Below are 21,768 nucleotides of genomic sequence, written 5' to 3' on the forward strand. Positions count from 1 at the left end.
CCATACACACACACAGCAGGCACCAGCCCCATCTCCCATACACACACACAGCAGGCACCTTCCACCCCTCCAGCACTCACCTCTTCCTCCATGCTGCTAGGCCCGGGCTGTGCTGTGGGGGCGTGGCCTCCTGTGTAATGGGCAGGGCCTGTGAGGAGCTCAGCGCTAGGGCTGACATCTGCAGGGGAGAACAGGCTCCTGCACTGCCACCCCTGCTGTGCATCCATATCATAAGGTTAGTTTATCATATGGATGCATCAGGGAGGGAGGGAGGGGAGTGCAGGAGCCTGAGCATAGGAAGTGAGCTGGCCGACAGCCGGCACATGTAGTGAGGGAGAGAAGGAGGGGCCCCGGCCCTGCACATACAGAGGAGGAAGGGACCGGCCCCATCAGCTGCTCAGAGCACCGGCCCACCGGGAAGTCTCCTGGTTAAGTCTATGGCCAGTCCGCCCCTGGTCCCAGGTCATGTCACTAGGCTTCTTGAAAGTCAAGCAGTGTTGTATAGGAAGTTGCCTTATTAACAGTAGAACTAAAAGCATAGTTATTTTATGTCATCTTGGAAAACCTATTTGCACATCCTTACCCAGAAAATGAATGGCCTCCAAAACTCTGCAGGCCTACAAAGGCAGCCTCCTTAAAGGGAACCTGTCACCAGGGACCTCATTTTCTCTAAAGACAGGCTTCAGAAGCCATTACAGCTGAAATGAAAATATGCTTTTCTGCTTTATCTAAGTATTTGCATTACAATATTATTGTGTGTTATAACTTACCTTGCACTCATACAAAATCCTCTGTGTAGTCCTAGGGGTTGTGCTTTGGTTTGGATGCATTTAAAAAACAACATGTGACTTGTCTGTGTTACTCACTCCTCACATTTTGGCCCCCACCTTTTAGCTCCTGTACAGTTCCTCCCTCCTGCTCCTTCACAGAAGTCACAGCCTGGTGAGCTGACATCAGTGAGAGAGGGAGTAGATGTACAGGAGCACAATGGTGGGGGCTGAGAGCTGAGGAGTGGGTAACACAGACAATGTTGCTTTTTGAAATGCATCCAAACCAAAGCCCAACTCCTACACAAAGGATTCTGCCAGGGTACAAGGTAAGTTATAACAAACAATTATATTGTAATGCAAATGCTTAGAAAAGGCAGAAAGACATATTTGCACAGCAGGTGTGACGTGCTTCTGCAACCTGCCTGTAGTAAAAATGAGGTTCCTGGTGACAGGTTCCCTTTAAGGGGATATATTCCTCCTCCTAACCCATACTGGCTCTGGCACATACATAGGCCCTTAGTCATTCATTCATCAGCAGAAAGTATTCATGTAAAAACAAAACGCGTTAGGCGTTATATTCAACATACACATAAAAAAGTAGTGACAGTAAATAGAGCTTTTTCTTTTGACCATTTTCTGGAAATTCAATGAACCAGGATAAAGTTCTGCAAATTTCTCCCTGAGGAATTTTCCTTGCTCAAACCAATGTTTTCTAAAATCCCCATTTCCTTATTGCTATAATAAATGAGGGGGTGAGGTCACATGTGACAATGATTATCTTCTGGATCTATGGAGTTCAAGCTCTTATTAGAGACTATGTAGACTTGCCTCTGTCTGCAGAGTATTTGTCTATAGCCGGGGACACACTGGTCAGAATCACAACTAGTTACTGGTTAACTGGTAAGCAATAACTGGTTAACTGTGGCTGACCAGCTGAGATGTATTGTCACAGCATAGTGGTCAGAATTTGGAGAAAGGGGACGTACCACAAGCATTTGTAATATATTCCATAATTATTATGGACCCAATGCTATTTTTTTTACACAAATATAGTCCTTTAGTCACAATATGTTCAACTACTATAATAAAGTTTTAAACACCTTTCCACAATATTAGTTACTCACACATGTGGGCTCTGATAATGATAGGCATTGATAATGTCACAGTACAGGGATGATACACACAGTGATGTCACAGGACAGGGATGATAAGCACAGTGATGTCACAGTAAAGAGATAAAACACACAGTGATGTCACAGAACAGAAGTGGTACACAAAGTGATATCACAGTACAAGGATAATGCACACAGCGATGTCACAGCACCGGGATAATAAAAACAGTGATCTCACAGTACAGGGATAATATGCACAGGGATCTCACAGTACATGGACAATACGCACAGTGATGTCACAGTACAGGGATAATACACACAGGGGCAGATTTACTTACCCGGCCCATTCGCGATCCAGCGGCGCGTTCTCTGCACAGGATTCCGGTCCGGCCGGGATCTATGAAGGTAGTTCCTCCGCCGTCCACCAGGTGGCGCTGCTGCGCTGAAAATCATCTCAACGCGCCGGAATGCACCACCTCGGACCAGGTGAAGGTAAGCGCTTCCCAAGTGACACTTTTTCGGTTTTTAAATGCGGCGGTTTTTCCGAATACGTCGGGTTTTCGTTCGGCCACGCCCCCCGATTTACGTCGCGCGCAAGCCGGCGCCGATGCGCCACAATCCGATCGCGTGCGCCACAATCCCGGGGCAATTCAGGTACAATCGGCGCAAATCGGAAATATTCGGGTAACACGTCAGGAAAACGCGAATCGGGCCCTTAGTAAATGACCCCCACAGTGATGTCACAATGCAGGGATAATACACACAATGATGTCATAGTACAGGGATAATACACACAGTGATGTCACAGTACAGGAATGATACACACAATGATGTCACAATACTGGGATAAAACACACAGTGATGTCACAGTACAGGGATAATACACACAGTGATGTCACAGTACAGGGATAATACACACAGTGATGTCACAGTACAGGAATGATACACACAATGATGTCACAATACTGGGATAATACACACAGTGATGTCACAGTACAGAGATAATACACACAGTGATGTCACAGTACAGGGATAATACACACAGTGATGTCACAGTACAGAGATAATACACACAGTGACGTCATAGTACAGGGATAATACACACAGTGATGTCATAGTGCAAGGGATAATCATACCTCCCAACTTTTGGACAAGAGAAAGAGGGACAAAAGCCCCTCCCCCTTTTCTAAACCACGCCCATTGTCCCACCCACAAGTATAGCATAATATCAACCTTGACGGTCCCCACATAGTACAGTGCCCCTTACTTTGGCCACCCCCCACCCCCATGGACCCGTATAATACCCCATAAAGCAAATCTGCAACATATAAAACCCCCTCTTTAATTTTATCCTCCCTTGACATTTCGTTTTCCACTTTTATTTATCTCCCCAAACTTACACATAATATTATCTGTATCCTACCCCCACCACTCCTCACATGGTGTGGACCCTGTTCTCTATCCTGCTCATAATGTATCCTCCTGTCCTCCAGCCTTCTCCTGTAGCCTCCAGTCCTCCAGCCTCCTGTCCTCCAGCCTCCTCCTGTAGCCTCCAGTCCTCCAGCCTCCTCCTGTAGCCTCCTGTCCTCCAGCCTCCTGTCCTCCAGCCTCCTCCTGTAGCCCCCTGTCCTCCAGCCTCCTCCTGTAGCCCCCTGTCCTCCAGCCTCCTCCTGTAGCCCCCTGTCCTCCAGCCTCCTCCTCCTGTCCTCCAGCCTCCTCCTCCTGTCCCCCAGCCTCCTCCTCCTGTCCTTCAGCCTCCTCCTCCTGTCCTCCAGCCTTTATCTGTCCCCCAGCAGTCTCCACCTGTCATCCAGCCTCCTCAAGCATCCTCCTGTCCTCCAGCCTCCACCTGTCCTTCAGCCTCCTCCTCCTGTCCTCCAGCCTACTCCTCCTGTCCCCCAGCCTACTCCTCCTGTCCCCCAGCAGCCTCCACCTGTCCCCCAGCAGCCTCCTCCTGAAGCCTCCTCCTGTCCCCCAGCCTCCTCCACCTGTCCCCCAGCCGCCTCCTCCTGTGCTCCTGTAGCCTTTTCCTGTGCTCCTGTAGCCTCCTCCTGTGCTCCTGTAGCCTCCTGAAGCCTCCTCCTCCTGTCCTCCTGCAGCCTCCTCCCACCTCCACCTGTACCCTAGCAGCCTCCACCTGTCCCCCAGCCTCCTCCTCCAGTCCTCCAGCCTCCTTCTGTAGCCTCCAGTCCTCCAGCCTCCTGTCCTCCAGCCTCCTCCTGTAACCCCCTGTCCTCCAGCCTCCTCCTGTAGCCCCCTGTCCTCCAGCCTCCTTCTGTAGCCCCCTGTCCTCCGGCCTCCTCCTTCAGCATCCTCCACCTGTCCTCCAGTCCCACAGTCCCCTCCAGAATCCTCCTGTCCTCCGACCTCCCCCTCAATCATCCTCCTGTCCTTCAGTCTCCTCCTCCTGTCCCCCAGCCTCCTCCTGTAGCCCCCTGTCCTCCAGCCTCCTCCTGTAGCCCCCTGTCCTCCAGCCTCCTCCTGTAGCCCCCTGTCCTCCAGCCTCCTCCTCCTGTCCCCCAGCCTCCTCCTCCTGTCCTCCAGCCTTCATCTGTCCCCCAGCAGTCTCCACCTGTCCTCCAGCCTCCTCAAGCATCCTCCTGTCCTCCAGCCTCCACCTGTCCTTCAGCCTCCTCCTCCTGTCCTCCAGCCTACTCCTCCTGTCCCCCAGCCTACTCCTCCTGTCCCCCAGCCTACTCCTCCTGTCCCCCAGCCTTCATCTGTCCCCCAGCAGTCTCCACCTGTCCTCCAGCCTCCTCAAGCATCCTCCTGTCCTCCAGCCTCCACCTGTCCTTCAGCCTCCTCCTCCTGTCCTCCAGCCTACTCCTCCTGTCCCCCAGCCTACTCCTCCTGTCCTCCAGCCTACTCCTCCTGTCCCCCAGCAGCCTCCTCCTGAAGCCTCCTCCTGTCCCCCAGCCTCCTCCTGTCCCCCAGCCTCCTCCACCTGTCCCCAGCCGCCTCATCCTGTGCTCCTGTAGCCTCCTCCTGTGCTCCTGTAGCCTCCTCCTGTGCTCCTGTAGCCTCCTCCTCCTGAAGCCTCCTCCTCCTGTCCTCCTGCAGCCTCCTCCTGTCCTCCTGCAGCCTCCTCCCGGCTCCACCTGTCCCCTAGCAGCCTCCACCTGTCCCCCAGCCTCCTCCTCCTGCCCTCCAGCCTCCTTCTGTCCCCCAGCCTACTCAAGCATCCTCCTGTCCTCAGCCTCCTCCTGTCCCCAGCCTCCTCCTCCTGTCCTCCAGTAGCCTCCTCCTGTCCTCCAGTAGCCTCCTCCTGTCCCCCAGCAGCCTCCTCCTGTCCCCCACGAGCCTCCTCCTGTCCTGCTGTAGCCTCCAGACCCCCCTGTCCTGCTCCTGTAGCCTCCAGCCCCCCCTGTCCTCCTCCAGTAGCCTCCAGCCCCCCGTAGCCTCCAGCACCCCCTGTCCTCTTCCTGTGCCCCAGCCCCTCTTTCCTCCTCCAGTAGCCTCCAGCCCCCCCTGTAGCCTCCAGCACCCCCCTGTCCTCTTCCTGTGCCCCAGCTCCCCTTTCCTCCTCCAGTACCCTCCAGCCCCCCCTGTAGCCTCCAGCACCCCCCTGTCCTCTTCCTGTGCCCCAGCCCCCCCCCTTTCCTCCTCCAGTAGCCTCCAGCCCCCCTGTAGCCTCCAGCACCCCCCTGTCCTCTTCCTGTGCCCCAGCTCCCCCTTTCCTCCTCCAGTAGCCTCCAGCACCCCCCTGTCCTCTTCCTGTGCCCCAGCCCCCCCTTTCCTCCTCCAGTAGCCTCCAGCCCCCCTTTCCTCCTCCAGTAGCCTCCAGCCCCCCCTGTAGCCTACAGCACCCCCCTGTCCTCTTCCTGTGCCCCAGCCCCCCTTTCCTCCTCCAGTACCCTCCAGCCCCCCCTGTAGCCTCCAGCACCCCCTTGTCCTCTTCCTGTGCCCCAGCTCCCCCTTTCTTCCTCCAGTAGCCTCCAGCACCCCCCTGTCCTCTTCCTGTGCCCCAGCCCCCCCTTTCCTCCTTCAGTAGCCTCCAGCCCCCCCTGTAGCCTCCAGCACCCCCTTGTCCTCTTCCTGTGCCCCAGCTCCCCCTTTCTTCCTCCAGTAGCCTCCAGCACCCCCCTGTCCTCTTCCTGTGCCCCAGCCCCCCCTTTCCTCCTCCAGTAGCCTCCAGCCCCCCCTGTAGCCTCCAGCACCCCCTTGTCCTCTTCCTGTGCCCCAGCTCCCCCTTTCTTCCTCCAGTAGCCTCCACCACCCCCCTGTCCTCTTCCTGTGCCCCAGCCCCCCTTTCCTCCTCCAGCAGCCTCCAGCCCCCCGTAGGCTCCAGCACCCCCCTGTCCTCTTGCTGTGCCCCAGACCCTCTTTCCTCCTCCAGTAGCCTCCAGCTCCCCCTGTAGCCTCCAGCCCCCCCTGTCCTGCTGTAGCCTCCAGCACCCCCCTGTCCTCCTCCTGTGCCCCAGCCCCCCTGTCCTTTCTGTAGCCTCCATCCTCCTCCTGGCTCCTCTCCCTGTGCTCCCCCTATCCCCTCAGTCTCTTACCTGCTGTCATTTCATCTTCTCCCCTGGACTCGCGGAGGGGGCGTGGCCAGCCGGGGGCGGAGCTCGCTCCTCACATGATTGGTGCAGACATCATGTGAGGAGGGAGCAGGGGCTGGTCCCGCCTCCTCCCGGCCCCCATGCCTTGGCTGCTCTGCAGCTCTAAACTACGGGGGCTGGAGGAGGCGGGACAAAGCGGAAAAAGTGGGCGGGGCCCGGGACATTCTCTCCCCCTTCCGTGGCAGCGTGACAGAGCCCATAAAACGGGACTGTCACGCTGAAAGCGGGACGGTTGGGAGGTATGGATAATACACACAGTGATGTCACCATACAGGGATAATACACACAGGGATGTCACAGTACAGGGATGATAATCACAGTGATGTCACAGTAAAGAGATAAAACACACAGTGATGTCACAGGACAGAAGTGGTACACAAAGGGGCACATTTACTTACCCGGCCCATTCGCGATCCAGCGGCGCGTTCTCTGCACAAGATTCAGGTCCGGCCGGGATTTATGAAGGTAGTTCCTCCGCCGTCCACCAGGTGGCGCTGCTGCGCTGAAAATCATCTCAACGCGCCGGAATGCACCACCTCAGACCAGGTGAAGGTAAGCGCTTCCCAAGCGACACTTTTTCGGTTTTTAAATGCGGCGGTTTTTCCGAATACGTCGGGTTTTCGTTCGGCCACGCCCCCCGATTTCTGTCGCGCGCATGCCGGCGCCGATGCGCCACAATCCGATCGCGTGCGCCACAATCCCTGGGCAATTCAGGTACAATCGGTGCAAATCGGAAATATTCGGGTAACACGTCGGGAAAACGCGAATCGGGCCCTTAGTAAATGACCCCCAAAGTGATTTTACAGTACAGGGATAATGCACACAGCGATGTCACAGCACCGGGATAATACACACAGTGATCTCACTGTACAGGGACAATACACACAGTGATGTCACAGTACAGGGATAATACACACTGTGATGTCACAGTTTAGGGATAATACACATAGTGATGTCACAATGCAGGGATAATACACACAGTGATGTCACAGTACAGGGATAATGCACAGAGTGATGTCACAGTACAGGAATAATACACTCAGTAATGTCACAGTACAGGGATAATACACACAGTGATGTCACAGTACAGGGATAATACACACAGTGATGTCACAGTACAGGGATAATACACACAGTGATGTCACAGTACAGGGATAATACACTCAGTAATGTCACAGTACAAGGATAATACACACTGTGATGTCACAGTACAGGGATAATACACACAGTGATGTGACAGTACAGGGATAATACACACAGTGATGTCACAGTACAGGAATAATACACTCAGTAATGTCACAGTACAGGGGTACTACATTGATGTCACAGTACATGGTTAATGCACATACTGATGTCACTGATGTCAAACTTGTCAGGATTCATCCATTATAAATGATCAATTGTGCAAAGAGTCAGCCAAAACACATAGGGGCACAGAGAGGTCCGTGGACCGCATTTTCGTCGGGTTTCCCGACTTTTTGCGTTTAGCGCCACATTTAACTGGGGTTTTTGGCGCACGTAATCGGATTTTGGTGCAATCGCGACAACTTTCATGCAACAAATCAGGGGCATGGTCGTCGGACAACCCGACTGATTCGGACTGAGAGCGGGATTTAACATTCAAAATTATGTCGCAAGCCATGCACTTACATGCACCAGGAAGAAGATGGTGAACTCCAGCGGACCTCAGCGGGCGCACGATCTTAGTGAATCGCGGCAGCTCCGAATCCTCGACGGACAACACACAGCGGGGATCGTGACGGTACGGGTAAGTAAATGTGCCCCATAGAGGCGCATTTTGTTGGTCTAATCATGTGGCGAAAATTGTGCCATAGAGGGATACAAAAAATATTAGTAAAAAGTATTAGTGTCAAAAACTGAGTTTTTTGACAGCACTGGAGGGCTACAGGTTGGAGGTCATTATGAAAAATACATTTCTGATAGCCCTAGGATTATATAACACTAGACCTGGCTTTATATAGGAGATACATTTGATTTAAACACACAGCCGTGGTCGGACCATGAATCACTGTGCCGATTCTTGTTTCGGAGACCCACCAGGACACTTTATGAATTTTGGCACAGTTTTCTAGGGTAAACCAACTGCCGTATTTTTCGGACTATAAGGCGCACAAAAAATCCTTTGATTTTCTCAGAAATCAAAGGTGCGCCTTATAGTCCAGTGCGCCTTATATATGGACCTTACTTACAGACAACAGCTGCCTTGAACTGTGCACAGGTCTGCCACCTACTGGTCATGCATCCTTATAATCAGGTGCGCCTTATATATGAACCTAGACATTTTAGAAGGCATTTATTGATGGTGCGCCTTAGACTGTAATATGAGGTGTAGAGTGAAACAAGACAGATTTATACTAGACCAGATGTTCAGAAACATTGGGGGGCATTTATTATTTTGTAATTTTTTTGGTGGATTTTAATTTTCTTGCTTTGCCTTGTGCGCCTTAATTATGAAGTGTCTCTGCTACGATTATGAACCTTTTCTGATGCTCATGCCCTTTTTTTTCGGTCTGCATGCTTAGGGCATATTCACACTGTCCATGATCAGTCTGTGATCACGGAACGTGAAAAGTGTTGCGGACTGATCACTTTGCCGGGGACTGAACTCTGTGCATCATATTGATAAATGTATAGGGGTATATAAGTTGGTAGACTTGCTTTTTGGAGGTCTCATTTTGCGTCAAAAATTGTGCCACACAAAATTGTTGAGAAACTAAAAGTGTCAGAAAACTGAGGTTTTTGTGGCGCCAAAATTCTGTAAATCTATCGGAACAAGTCCAAAAGAATAAACCCTGGGATTTCCCGGTAAAAAAAAGAACACAGACGCAAAACCATTCATAAATGTGCCCCCTTATTAGTAAAACTAATTGCAATATTCTAGGGGACATGTATTATCGTATCTGCGCCAAATAAAGCCGAAATTTTTTGCGGATCGTTTATAATGAGTTTGCGCTAGAAAAAAAAGATGTTTCCGACTATCCTGGCTTTTTTCTCGCAAGTGGGCGTGGCCTAACTTTTCCACATCATCCGTCACATTTATGTGTATTTTGTCGGCATTTTTAGGCGCAATTTTTGGCACAAAATAGTCCAGGAAAAAAATGGTCAGAGAGCAAAATTAAGGCGCAGTCCATGTAAGATTTTGGCGCACATCTCATTTTTATGGCGCACGGCTGTAAGTAATTAATGGGTAGACGTAACTAGTCAGTCGTGCGCCATAAAAATGAGATGTGCTCCAAAATCTTACATGGACTGCGCCTTAATTTTGTTCTCTGACCATTTTTTTCCTGGACTATTGTGCGCCAAAAATTGCGCCTAAAAATGTTCCGTCTACCCATTAATTACTTACAGCCGTGCGCCATTTTAATACATCGGGCTGTGCTTCCAGGAGACTGATCTTTGATGCCTACAGTCGTGCTCGCGGATGAATTAGTAAATCCCCCCCTCTGTGTTGTGAGTGACGCAATTGTATCATTACTAGTTGTGAATATAATAATAAATAATCATCTTCCATAACACCATTAATCCTGTAGCACTTTAGAAATCGTGGGGTACAGAATAAGACATTACATAGCAGCAATGTGGTCAGATGATACAATAGGGATGAGGCCCCTGCCCACAAGAGCTTACAATCTATGAGGAATATAGGTTCGCATTGCATAGGTATGGGCAGATGTATAAGCGTATAATGCTGACTCTGCAGGAATTCCCATACACAATACTGGAAGCAGATGTACAGTATACGCTGTATTCCCTCCCTGCAGCCTGCAGTGCCTCTCGCTGGCCTCTGTGTGGCCCCATCACATGTTGAGTCACCTCTATTCTTTCTTTCCAGGAGGCAGCCGGCTAATTAGCTGCATAGCCCTGCCTTGCTGTGCTCACTATTGTAATGAGGTAGGAGGGATGTCCAGCACTGCCCTAGCACAGGCACCCAGGCTTAGTCCTCACTGCTGAGGCTTGGAGTTTTCTATGTAGCACACAATACAGAAGTGACTTGGAATATGTACAGGCCAATGTGATAGGACTGACCAGTCTCCTGCATCATGGGGAACCAGCCGGCCAAACCTGAGGAGCAGGAGCAAGGTTTGTGGGATCATTTACTATGAAGCCTTGTAGCGTGTATGGCTATGCAAATTGTAGATGAAGTTGTGACCTTGTGTCCCGAGAACAGCAGCGATTGTGTGTGTGTGTGACAATGAGGAAGCCGGTATCTGCAGGCTGCCCGGGTGCCTGTCACTGATTATCCCTCTGCAGCTGGGAAGTTTTAACCCTGCCCTCCTGGCATGAGGCCGCTCAGCTGGAGAATGGGCGCACACATCACTACAGGACGATTACTGCTTAAGCCGGACGCAAAAGATGGACACAATGTAGATTTAGATCAATTTGCATAAATGCTTAATGCTACAAGAGGTGGGTGTGACCCGGAGACCCCCCCTTTAATTAAACAGATGGCACATACATTAGCGGTGGACCCTGTTATGTATAGGATATGCCTTACGTATTCAAACAGGTGTATGGGCGAATAACGTATCTAAATTTTATTTTATTTTAATATATGGTAATATTTTTTTAGATTTTAAATAAAGGTTTTATAGATCTATATTTATATCCTGCATTAAAGGTTTTCACATCAACACAAAACTATCGCATGAATTTAGCCTATATATATATATATATATATATATATATATATATATATGTGTGTGTTTAATCCATTTCTACTGACTATTCTGTTTTTAGATATTGTATCAATGTCAGATTGTCAAAAAAGGCATAAAAACCGCAATTTTATTTTTTAATTAAAGTCGGCCTTCGCAAATATCACAAAGTATTCAGGTTAGTTTTTAGCGCAATTTTTAAGATTAAGTTATACGTTTTAATGGTAAGGTAGGTTGTTACTGAAAAAGGTTCTAAAAAGTAAAAAAATGTAATGAAATGTGAAAATCTGAGAAAAAAAAAGTACAGGTGATAAAAATACCTTATATGCCAAATACGAGTGAGTGTCGTACACTGCTTTATGTAGAGATGATGAGGTAAGATTACAGCGGCCGACACATGGCTGTCTATAGGAATGTGTGAGTTTCAGATACGGAATATTGATCTGCCGGTTATTGGATCAACCTGACCAGATGTCATCATCCTAAAGTACAAGACATTGCAGAAATGTTGTACAACCCAAAACAAGATGTGACATATGATGCAGAGCTCTGCAGTCTGTGTGCTCGAGAGTACAGCACCCGGTAAAGCTGCCAGCCTGCCCAGGGTCGCTTTATTATCTCAGCCCAAAATGTACTTGAAACATTTGACGACGCAATAAACTGCAGAGATTTAAGGGATGACGTAAAATACACTCTTGTATTATCAGTGGTTTACAGAGATACATTTGGTACCACAGGCTCAAGAAGGCCTAGGTTGCCATGGTTATCATTCTATAACTTATGGAAGTTGTATGGCCTCTGATCTACAGCATGGACTCGGATAACAGGAGCTTGACTATATATTAATAATAATTCTTTATTTATATGGCACACACAAATTACACAGCGCTGTACAAAGCATGGAAAATTGGTCCCTGTCCCCATGTGACTCACAATCTAAACAACCTACCAGTATGTTTTGGAGTGTGGGAGGAAACCCACGCAAACACGGAGAGAACATACAAACTCTTTGCAGAAGTTGACCAGGGTAGGATTTGAACCCAGGACCACAAATTGTGTGGGGGTTTTTTTAGACTGATTTTAGATTGTACCACAAGGGCTTCATAATTTGGCGCACAGCAGAAAGTGTCTGAAGTGACTCTCCACAGTCATGAAGGTGTTATATAGCTTGGTAGATTTACTTTTTGTGGGTCTTAAGTGTGCGCCAGAAAAAGGTGTTGGAAAAATAAGGACTGCAGGAAAAGTTTTAGGATTCCAAAGCTGCGCCCAAATTGAGTGACCAAAGAAAAATTGTGAATGTCACAAAAGAAGCTAAATTGTGGCGCAATGTATTGTAAATATGGTGCAAGGCCCGCGGCTGTCAAACTGTTGCAAAGCCAATAATAAATGCCCCCCCCACAATGTATCTTGTATACTGACTAAGGCTACATTCACACACATGTATGGGGGACATATATAGGGCCGATATACGTCCCCCTTACACTTCTATGGGCTCACGGCCCTGTACGGGAGCGGTGCAGCATACGTCCTATCTTTCTACGTGATACGGCGCCGTGTGCTAGTCCTATTCATTTCCATGGACAATATGGCCATCCATTTAAATGTCCTATTTTAGGGGTCATTCACAAGGCCGTAATGGGGACCGATATCTAGCTGCACAATTTGCATTGAAGCCTTTGGCGCCCTATCACAGTGCGGTGTCCTTTATTTCAACGTTATGGCGCCGGCTCTATGGACAAGGGAGGGGTGAGCAGCGCTCATCCCACCTCCTCTCCAGTACGCTGATGTCTGAATGTACCCTTGTTCGGTATTTCTGTTCTGTATCCTCCCATAGAAGTCTATGGGAGTGTTTAAATTCGAGTTGCATACGTGCCGCATACAGTTGCGCTCCATAGGCTTTGGTATATTTGTGCAGTATGCAAGGAGACCAGAACCGGTGGGAAATGCTTTCTGTCAGCCTGCCATCATTTGCTAGCCCACCATATTTTATACGATACAGATGCAGTGACATACATCCACATATGGATTAAAAACGTCACGTATGTCCGGATTAATACATCACAGAAATACAGGACCTGGATATTGTGTGACCTTATAACGGACCTTATACACATAGAACTTAAATTATAAACTTACTAAAAATAGAGCCATTGTTAGAGATACAATCCACCCTATGCAGATAAATGCAGTTTTACTTGATGGTCTATAGTGCAATTTTCAGCTCAATGGACATGTTTATAGGCAACATAATCCAGGTTCTCATTTTGATGACTGCTAAGAATCTGCAGGGATTTGGGCATCTGTCCACCAAAGGAGAGCAAACATATTAGAAATGGGATGGAGGACCAGGATCTCCTATTTGTGTAGTTAGTAGAAGTTTAGATTTTGCTATGGTGTATGCCATACGCCTCTTTGGTTTTGGTTGCCAAAAATTTGAATGTGAAATGGTCCTATTCAGCTTGGACAGTTTAGTAGCAATTCGATTAAAAGTAAACGGCTGTGGTCAGTCCTTGTATCCTGGACAATTTGCTGGCTGGATTTTACTGGACCAACCACAGTGCAAAGAGCGATACTCTTGAGCATCGTAGTGATAAACGATGCAAGGAGTCCCTTTTAATGGCAGTGCCAAACTGTAACCATGAAGCACTTTGTGTCATATATATACTATGATGCTCTGAGTGCTCTCCCCTACACTGTGGTCAGTACATAAAATGTAGCCTATGCACTGTCCGTGATTCAAGGAACAACTGTGGTCAGGTGTTTGTAGCCTAAGACCCTAATGGGGGCTGTGATCTGCCCACAAAATTGAGGTCTATGGCACCCGGTGCAGTGAGCATGGGTTCTGGCCCGGGAAACACATGGCTGTGTGAATTTGGCCTCACTCTATGTTTTATCATATCTATTTATAGAGAGAGAGGGATATATACAAACATATTAAGTGGAAAGTCATTAATATTTCTTCAAATAGCTCCATCATATACTGCAGCGCTTAATAGACCATGCAGAACATACACTCAACGGCCACTTTATTAGGTACACCATGCTAGTGACGGGTTGGACCCCCTTTTGCCTTCAGAACTGCCTCAATTCTTCGTGGCATAGATTCAACAAGGTGCTGGAAGCATTCCTCAGAGATTTTGGTCCATATTGACATGATGGCATCACACAGTTGCCGCAGATTTGTCGGCTGCACATCCATGATGCGAATCTCCCGTTCCACCACATCCCAAAGATGCTCTATTGGATTAAGATCTGGTGACTGTGGAGGCCATTTGAGTACAGTGACCTCATTGTCATGTTCAATAAACCTGTCTGAGATGATTCCAGCTTTATGACATGGCGCATTATCCTGCTGAAAGTAGCCATCAGATGTTACAGGGTACATTGTGGTCATAAAGGGATGGACATGGTCAGCAACAATACTCAGGTAGGCTGTGGCGTTGGTACCAAGGGGCCCAAAGAGTGCCAAGAAAATATTCCCCACACCATGACACCACCACCACCAGCCTGAACCATTGATACAAGGCAGGATGGATCCATGCTTTCATGTTGTTGACGCCAAATTCTGACCCTACCAACCGAATGTTGCAGCAGAAATCGAGACTCATCAGACCAGGCAACGTTTTTCCAATCTTCTACTGTCCAATTTCGATGAGCTTGTGCAAATTGTAGCTTCAGTTTCCTGTTCTTAGCTGAAAGGAGTGGCACCCGGTGTGGTCTTCTGCTGCTGTAGCCCATCTACCTCAAAGTTCGACGTACTGTGCGTTCAGAGATGCTCTTCTGCCTACCTTGGTTGTAACGGGTGGCGATTTGAGTCACTGTTGCCTCTCTATCAGCTCGAACCAGTCTGCCCATTCTCCTCTGACCTCTGGCATCAACAAGGCATTTCCGCCCACAGAACTGCCGCTCACTGGATGTTTTTTCTTTTTCGGATCATTCTCTGTAAACCCTAGAGATGGTTGTGTGTGAAAATCCCAGTAGATCAGCAGTTTCTGAAATACTCAGACCAGCCCTTCTGGCACCAACAACCATGCCACGTTCAAAGGAATCAAATCACCTTTCTTCCCCATACTGATGCTCGATTTGAACTGCAGGAGATTGTCTTGACCATGTCTACATGCCTAAATGCTCTGAGTTGTCACCATGTGATTGGCTGATTAGAAATTAAGTGTTAACGTGCAGTTGGACAGGTGTACCTAATAAAGTGGCCGGTGAGTGTATATCGAAATAAAGTAAGACATTGTACAGTATTTACATGGTTAGATGATATAATGGGGATAACGGCACTGTTCTCAAGAACTTACAGTGTATGAATGGAATTATTTGATCAGATCATATAAATAATTTTAAGACAATAGTGATTCAGTACTGGAAAAGGGAACTCGCAGAGCGGGAAATCCCATCCACAGACTAACTAGGTCTCTTCTTCCTGTTGTCTGCTGACAGATTTATTCCCTTCACTTATATAGTGATAACATATTGCACAGCACAGAACTCACAGCCACAGGATGAATTCATTAAAGGAATGAATCTGCAGGTAGAGCATGTGTCCTGCTGCTCCATACAATATTACGGGAGTGCTGGAAATTGCCAAGCATGGGGCTTGGATATCTCATGGTTTTTCATTGACAGTGAATAGGAGTGCCAGAGATACCCGAGCGCTGTGTCCAGCAAATTCTGCTACCATAAAGTATTGAAATTAGCAACAGGACATATGATCAACCCCCTGCTTCTTTCAGCCATTGAGAATGGCATGTACGTTCTTGTGAAATTAGATCAGGGTCTCAGACCTACGCCCATCAAATTTTTATGTCCTATTCCATGGATAAGGGATAACAATCAATGCTGTACAACCCCTTTAACCGACCTGTGTTTTTCATCCCACTATCTACTCTGATTCTGTAGTTTATTTTGAACGAAACGTTTCCTGCATGAAGATGTGATCTTTGGCTGAATTTAAACCTATGACTCCAGAGTTTGTGACCAATGAGCCACCATACTGTATCCTATTCACAGAATAACTGCAGGAATCTGCCCTGTTATTATTGGATTACTATGGATTACTACGGATCTCATTGGTCTGAGGCAATTATGTAATTGAGTTCTGCTATTACTATTACTGTCTGCAGTTTATTATGGTCAAAACAGTTGATGGATTCCCTTTAACGTTTACCTTTGTGCATATACTAGACCTAGATTATATTCTGATCCTCAACGCGGACATGGGCCAATATGTTAACCATTTGCAAAATCTTTTAAAACTTTTTAATTTCATAAAGTAAAATGTATTACATTATAGCTGCATTAGGTGAACATTGTCTATAACTACATCATCACGCTGCACCTGATAAGTGAATGAGTCTAGGAATTCACCTTGCTATGGATTCCTTGAAAATAGTAAACATTCCTTAAGTGCAGAGTTTCTTATCACTCGTTTTAGTATCAAGGAAGTCATATGGTCATATACATAACAATTAGTCATTTACTTTACTTTTACACGTTATCTCACGTGTCCACCATTGGAATAAAAACTATGTGGACTTTTAGAGGTTAAACGATGCAAAGTTATCTCCAAGGTCAGGAATACATATTGTTTTTGCATTACTTCTATTTTTTTTTTAAGTCACATACCTAGCGGTATATATTTAGGCACCTTCTAAGGTTTTAGACTTTACTGTATGTACAGTAATGAGAACTTCCACACCCTCTAAATGTTTTGCCATTTCTGGTAATTAAAGGTGAGCGTTGAATTAAATGATTTAAAGAGAACCCGTCAGGCAAAATAACCCCCCTAAACTAAATATATTTTCATAAACTGCCATTAGAGAGCATTGCCTCTATCCCTTCATTGTCCCTCTACATGCCTGTAAACCTAAGCAATGAGGTCCTAAAGCTGTATGCAAATGACCTGTGAAATGTCCAATGAAGCATTAGCATATTCAAGCTGTCCACTCTATTCATGAGTGGGAGGTACAGCCACACCCCCAGTGCATGACTGACAGCCTGTATAATGGTGTGGGGCTGTATAATGATGTGCTTCCTGGTGCTGGTGGCCACGCCCCCTGCAGCCTGTGTGTGCATGTGTGTGTATACAGGAGAGATACAGCAGCTCCATGCAGCCATGTTACAGCAGAACATGTCAGATTCATGTGTAGCTGATGTCTGTGTCTCTCACCTGTATATTAGGAGGATGCAGCATGTCAGCAGATGCAGCACACACACTAGCAATGCTTTACTATACATTACACACAGATATGAGCAGGGGGAGGAGAGGGGAGGGGTAACAGGGGTGACATCACTGCCTCTGACCATGTGACCAGCCTCATTTACTTGATAAAAAATATGTGATTTTACAATGAATAATGTATGAAATAACTAGATAAAGGCTGGGATGGGATCCTTGTGAGCTGCTCCAACAGGTAGAGGTGACAGGACTAGTGGCAGAGACCTGATGACAGGTGTCCTTTAAGGTATGTAGAAATGTAATTGTCCTTCTAGGTGTCTTCCTGTATGTTGGTATGTAAGTGATTTAAAGGGAAAACCTGGTTTAAAAATAACACCAAAATTATACGTATCCAACTGTGCAAACAGGTTCTTCATGTTTGGTCACCGTGCATGAAGGACTGACTTGGAGGTGACAAAAGTTGATGTATTCTTGTACATTACTATTAGTATACACAGGGGTTCCGATATAATTAAATATTCTACAAAAGGACAAAAACATTTGGGCAAATTTACTTTACTAATCGAAAAGTGCCAATTGTTTTTGCTCAAGCTCGTATCAAGCCTACAAAGTCACGTAGTGAAGCCAGTGTAGTACACCGCAGCTTCACTGCGCATGCACTGTGGTTATGGGGCCTGTGCATTGAAGCTGGGGTGCACAGCTCTGGCTTCAATGAAGTAGTGCCCAGGCACAGGGAGCACAAGAGATGGGTCAGATGAGACGCAACGGACCCATCTCTAGGCAAGTAAAACGTTTTTTGAGTCTCAAAGAGAGACTTGCTAAAGGGCGATTTGGGACACTAAACCATTGGCCCTCAGCACCTTCGGGTGGTTTAGTGTTCCAAATCGCCACTTTAACATTGGTTCCCACTGGTTCCTAATTGCAAAGAGATGGGAATGTTTTAAAGGTCAACCACCAGGATCAAGGATCGTAAACCAAGCACATTGACATTCTGGTGTGTGCCCACTCTGGCAGGGTCCACTGTTCTTTAAGCTTCTAATGCCTTTGTTTTTAAGAAAAAAATCATTAAGAGTTATGCAAATGAGCCTGGGGGGCTCCAGGCTGCATAAACACCTATGGAACTTGAAGCCTCTGTGGCTTATTTCAAAAATTTAAAAGGCATAAGAAGCTAAAAGTAGAGTGGATCCTGCTAGAGGGGACACACACCAGCATGTCAGTGTGCTTGGTTTACAATCATGGTGGTAAATTTCCTTTACATTTTTTTTCAGTTCAAAATCTGCACATCAAACTAAAATCTTTACTTGAGCAATTGTGTACCTGGATGGAAGGATGGATTGGATGGAACATTGGTTTATAGAAAGTACAGCTTTTTGCCGTGTGCAATAAAAATTAAAAGTGTTGGGAAACTAGAAGCGCCCAAAAAGTGTTGAGATTTGAAGTTGCCCCTCCCCCGACAAAAAATAAAAGGTGTGTGTGTAGGGAAAGGACCTATATTGTGACAACACTTCATAATTGAGGCGCAGCAAGGCATAAAAAACACAAACAAAAAAAAAGGATATATTGGAAAGTCAATAATAAATGCCCCCCAGTGTGTTACAGAACTAAGGAGCCATCATGCCTGGAAGGGTTCTACCCCTCTACCTATTGAGCAGAGCTAAACTTGTTCCTTTATTTAAAAGCTGATACTTTTTCCCTTTAGTTAAAAAAAAGTTTAAGTTTATGCACATTCCCAATACTGAATCGTTCTCCGCGGCAGCAGACAGGAATGTATCACTATGCGATCAATTTGCATTTTTATTTAAATTCCATAGCATTGGGATATTCTCAGGTGGTTTTCCTTCCAGTCAAAACTAGATATTACAATATGTACAGCCTCGAGGATATCCGGCTTTTCTGTAGTAGTCGCAGAATGAAATCTAGAAGTAATACAGAATAATATAAAGAGGGAAAGATCTGACAAAATAAATGATCATCTCCAGCTGTTTTATTGAATTCTCTCCATGTGGGGAATATAATGTATGTTATTATAGTATCTGTGCCAGCAGTCTCTTATCAGTCTTTGGAAATATACACTTCTATAGGCAAAGCCTCCAAGATGTAAGATGTATAGTAAACGTGACATTTTTAGAATGAGTGCTACTTAGCGTCTCCATAGTGTTAGGCGTCTACGTAGATGTCCTTGCTTATAATGAGCGGGATTAATAAGTAATGTGGACCATGTTAGCAAATGAGTTGCTATTTCTTGTTTTCATACATTTTTAGTATAACATTTTGAAGGAGCCTATTTATTGTCATAAATCGTAATAAAGCAGATTTTTCTGTTGTATTACCGTATACTAGTTATGATTTTTGATTTAATCCAACATTTCTATTCATTGCTATGAGACTGTGGGACTAATGGTTATGTAATAACATTAGCATATTCCCAATTACCAGCATTTCCGCACCCACTCATGAGACCGACCTCTGACATATACTGGTGAGATATCTCTGGTGTTAGATTTTTAGCTTTACGTGTGACATTTCTGTATAAACAAGCTGCATAGGGATCGATAGTTAATACTTATTCTAATTTATGCATTTACTGATGAGTCAATCAATGATTGTGTATAGATCGGTCTACTAGACCGCACTGGAAAATCTAGCACTGTAACTCATTCATGTTCAGTTTCTTGGATCAATGTGTTGTGTTTCTGTATACTGTAATATAAGTAGCAGATTATAATATGGCTGGTTTGGGCAGCAGTCCATTGGCTTATGGACTCTTATACCAACCACAAAGATTGGTACTGCCCTGTAGAGACTATAAAGAGAAGGACATCAAGCCATCTCACACATGAGATCCTGCTCTTGACACACATGAGATCCTGCTCTTGACACACATGCATACAAGGGTCCTTCCAGGACATTTGACGGTCTCCCAAAATGCAGAACGCAACCAGAAGGGACCCATCCTCCTTTCCCAAGTAGCTTGATTCTGCTACCATGTGTGGCAAGTAAATGTAAACAATTAAAAAGATTTGACTTGTGGGGGGTTAACAATTTTCAGAAAGAATACTTGGCCCCAGATCAGGACCACTAATGATAGCCCTGCCCACACCTCGTTGCTCCTCTTGTAGCTAGCCAAGGATATGTTGCTTTAAAATAGCACTTAATTTGTCATGTCCTCGGCTTCCTCAAACTACAGGAGGAGTGTTTCGGTCCTCTCTGGCAACCTCTGGTAAGGGTGATGCCAATCCGGCAATACGTCTGGGTTACGCGGCCAAACCCGAAATGAAATTACGGGTCTGCTCATCTCTGTGAGTATAAAGAAGCTCCCTTATATTATGCTGGAGGACTCCTTTATTTAGGAAGGTTACAAGGCCTATGCTGGATTGCTGTGTGGATACAACATAGGTTTACTTGACAGTATTATTACTACTTTATTGTGCTGCTGCATCTACAGGAATACGATGGCTTCATTACGACAGGGCCGGTAGGAGGTGGGACCGGTAAGTGCTCTTTACCTCCCTCCGTAGGCAGAGGAGCGCCGGACTTGGTCACGGTGTGCTGATGCACCATGTGCTCAACGCGCTGTGACTTGGAGCTATTCAGGTCTATTGGGGCCATCATCACGGCCCCCATACAGCCATGTGAATGATCCCTAAGGGTGAAAAACTAGGTAAGAAAGTGCTTTGCAGGCTAAGTTCCCAGGATATCCTATAAAATATATAAACGGTATATAGAGTCGTTGCTGTTTATTACAGAACATTACCTTGCTGACCTTCTAACATCAGCATGTCAGTGATATTGATTACCAGCCCCAAGACCATCGTTATACTGTATAAGGCAAGATGTATGAATACAAATATTTCTATATCAAAGATCCATAGTTGGAATATGGCCAAGTAACCTGTTATTGTCAGCATGACGTGACCACAATATTAACGTCTATTCTTTCTCCTGAATACCTATGTATCCAGTAGGTAATTTTTCAGATCCATCCAGTTATTTTTTTTATATCTGACCTATGAAAAATTTTTGAACTCTAGCAGTGACTAGCAGAGTATAAGACCAATTAGATTTCACCATGCCCTTTCCTTTATTCTGAGGGCAGTAAGTGATGACAAAGTTGCCTGATGGCGCTTTTTCTGTCACTTAAAATAAACTTTCATATTTGGCTGATTTAATCATGGATTAGTTGGTTGAGCGGGAGGAGATGGCCATAAAGATTATTTTGGTCTTTGTCTTCAACATCGACAATATACAGTATTTTTATCATTTAGTGTGTACAGCATGATACGGATGTATACAGAGGTCATCCTCTTGGTAGTTTTTTCCCATATTATCTGCATGCTAGTAAATGGTAGGAACAAAACTTTTTCTATGCAAATCCAAGGTATAAACCTGACAAAGAATACAGTGAATGTTGTTTTGAATATTTTCTTATACATTCAAATAGACTGAAATTGCTGCCATTTCTACAATTAC

The 21,768-nt window shown here is 46.2% G+C and overlaps 1 protein-coding gene across 5 annotated transcripts in view; it reads left to right on the top strand.

Annotated features, from left to right (window-relative positions):
• SPECC1 (sperm antigen with calponin homology and coiled-coil domains 1) overlaps positions 1-21,768 on the top strand; it is a 251,247-nt gene that overhangs the window by 97,155 nt on the left and 132,324 nt on the right. The window contains exon 1 of one of the 5 annotated variants that reach the window (XM_072138381.1): positions 10,310-10,539. The exons of the other annotated variants lie outside the window; for them this stretch is intronic. Coding sequence (XP_071994482.1) covers positions 10,500-10,539 — 40 coding nt within the window. The 5' untranslated portion in view covers positions 10,310-10,499. Of the gene's footprint in view, positions 1-10,309; positions 10,540-21,768 lie in introns of those variants that run through there. 5 annotated transcript variants of the gene reach the window in all.

Source organism: Engystomops pustulosus, chromosome 2 (genome assembly GCF_040894005.1).
Source record: "Engystomops pustulosus chromosome 2, aEngPut4.maternal, whole genome shotgun sequence".
Taxonomy (NCBI): domain Eukaryota; kingdom Metazoa; phylum Chordata; class Amphibia; order Anura; family Leptodactylidae; genus Engystomops; species Engystomops pustulosus.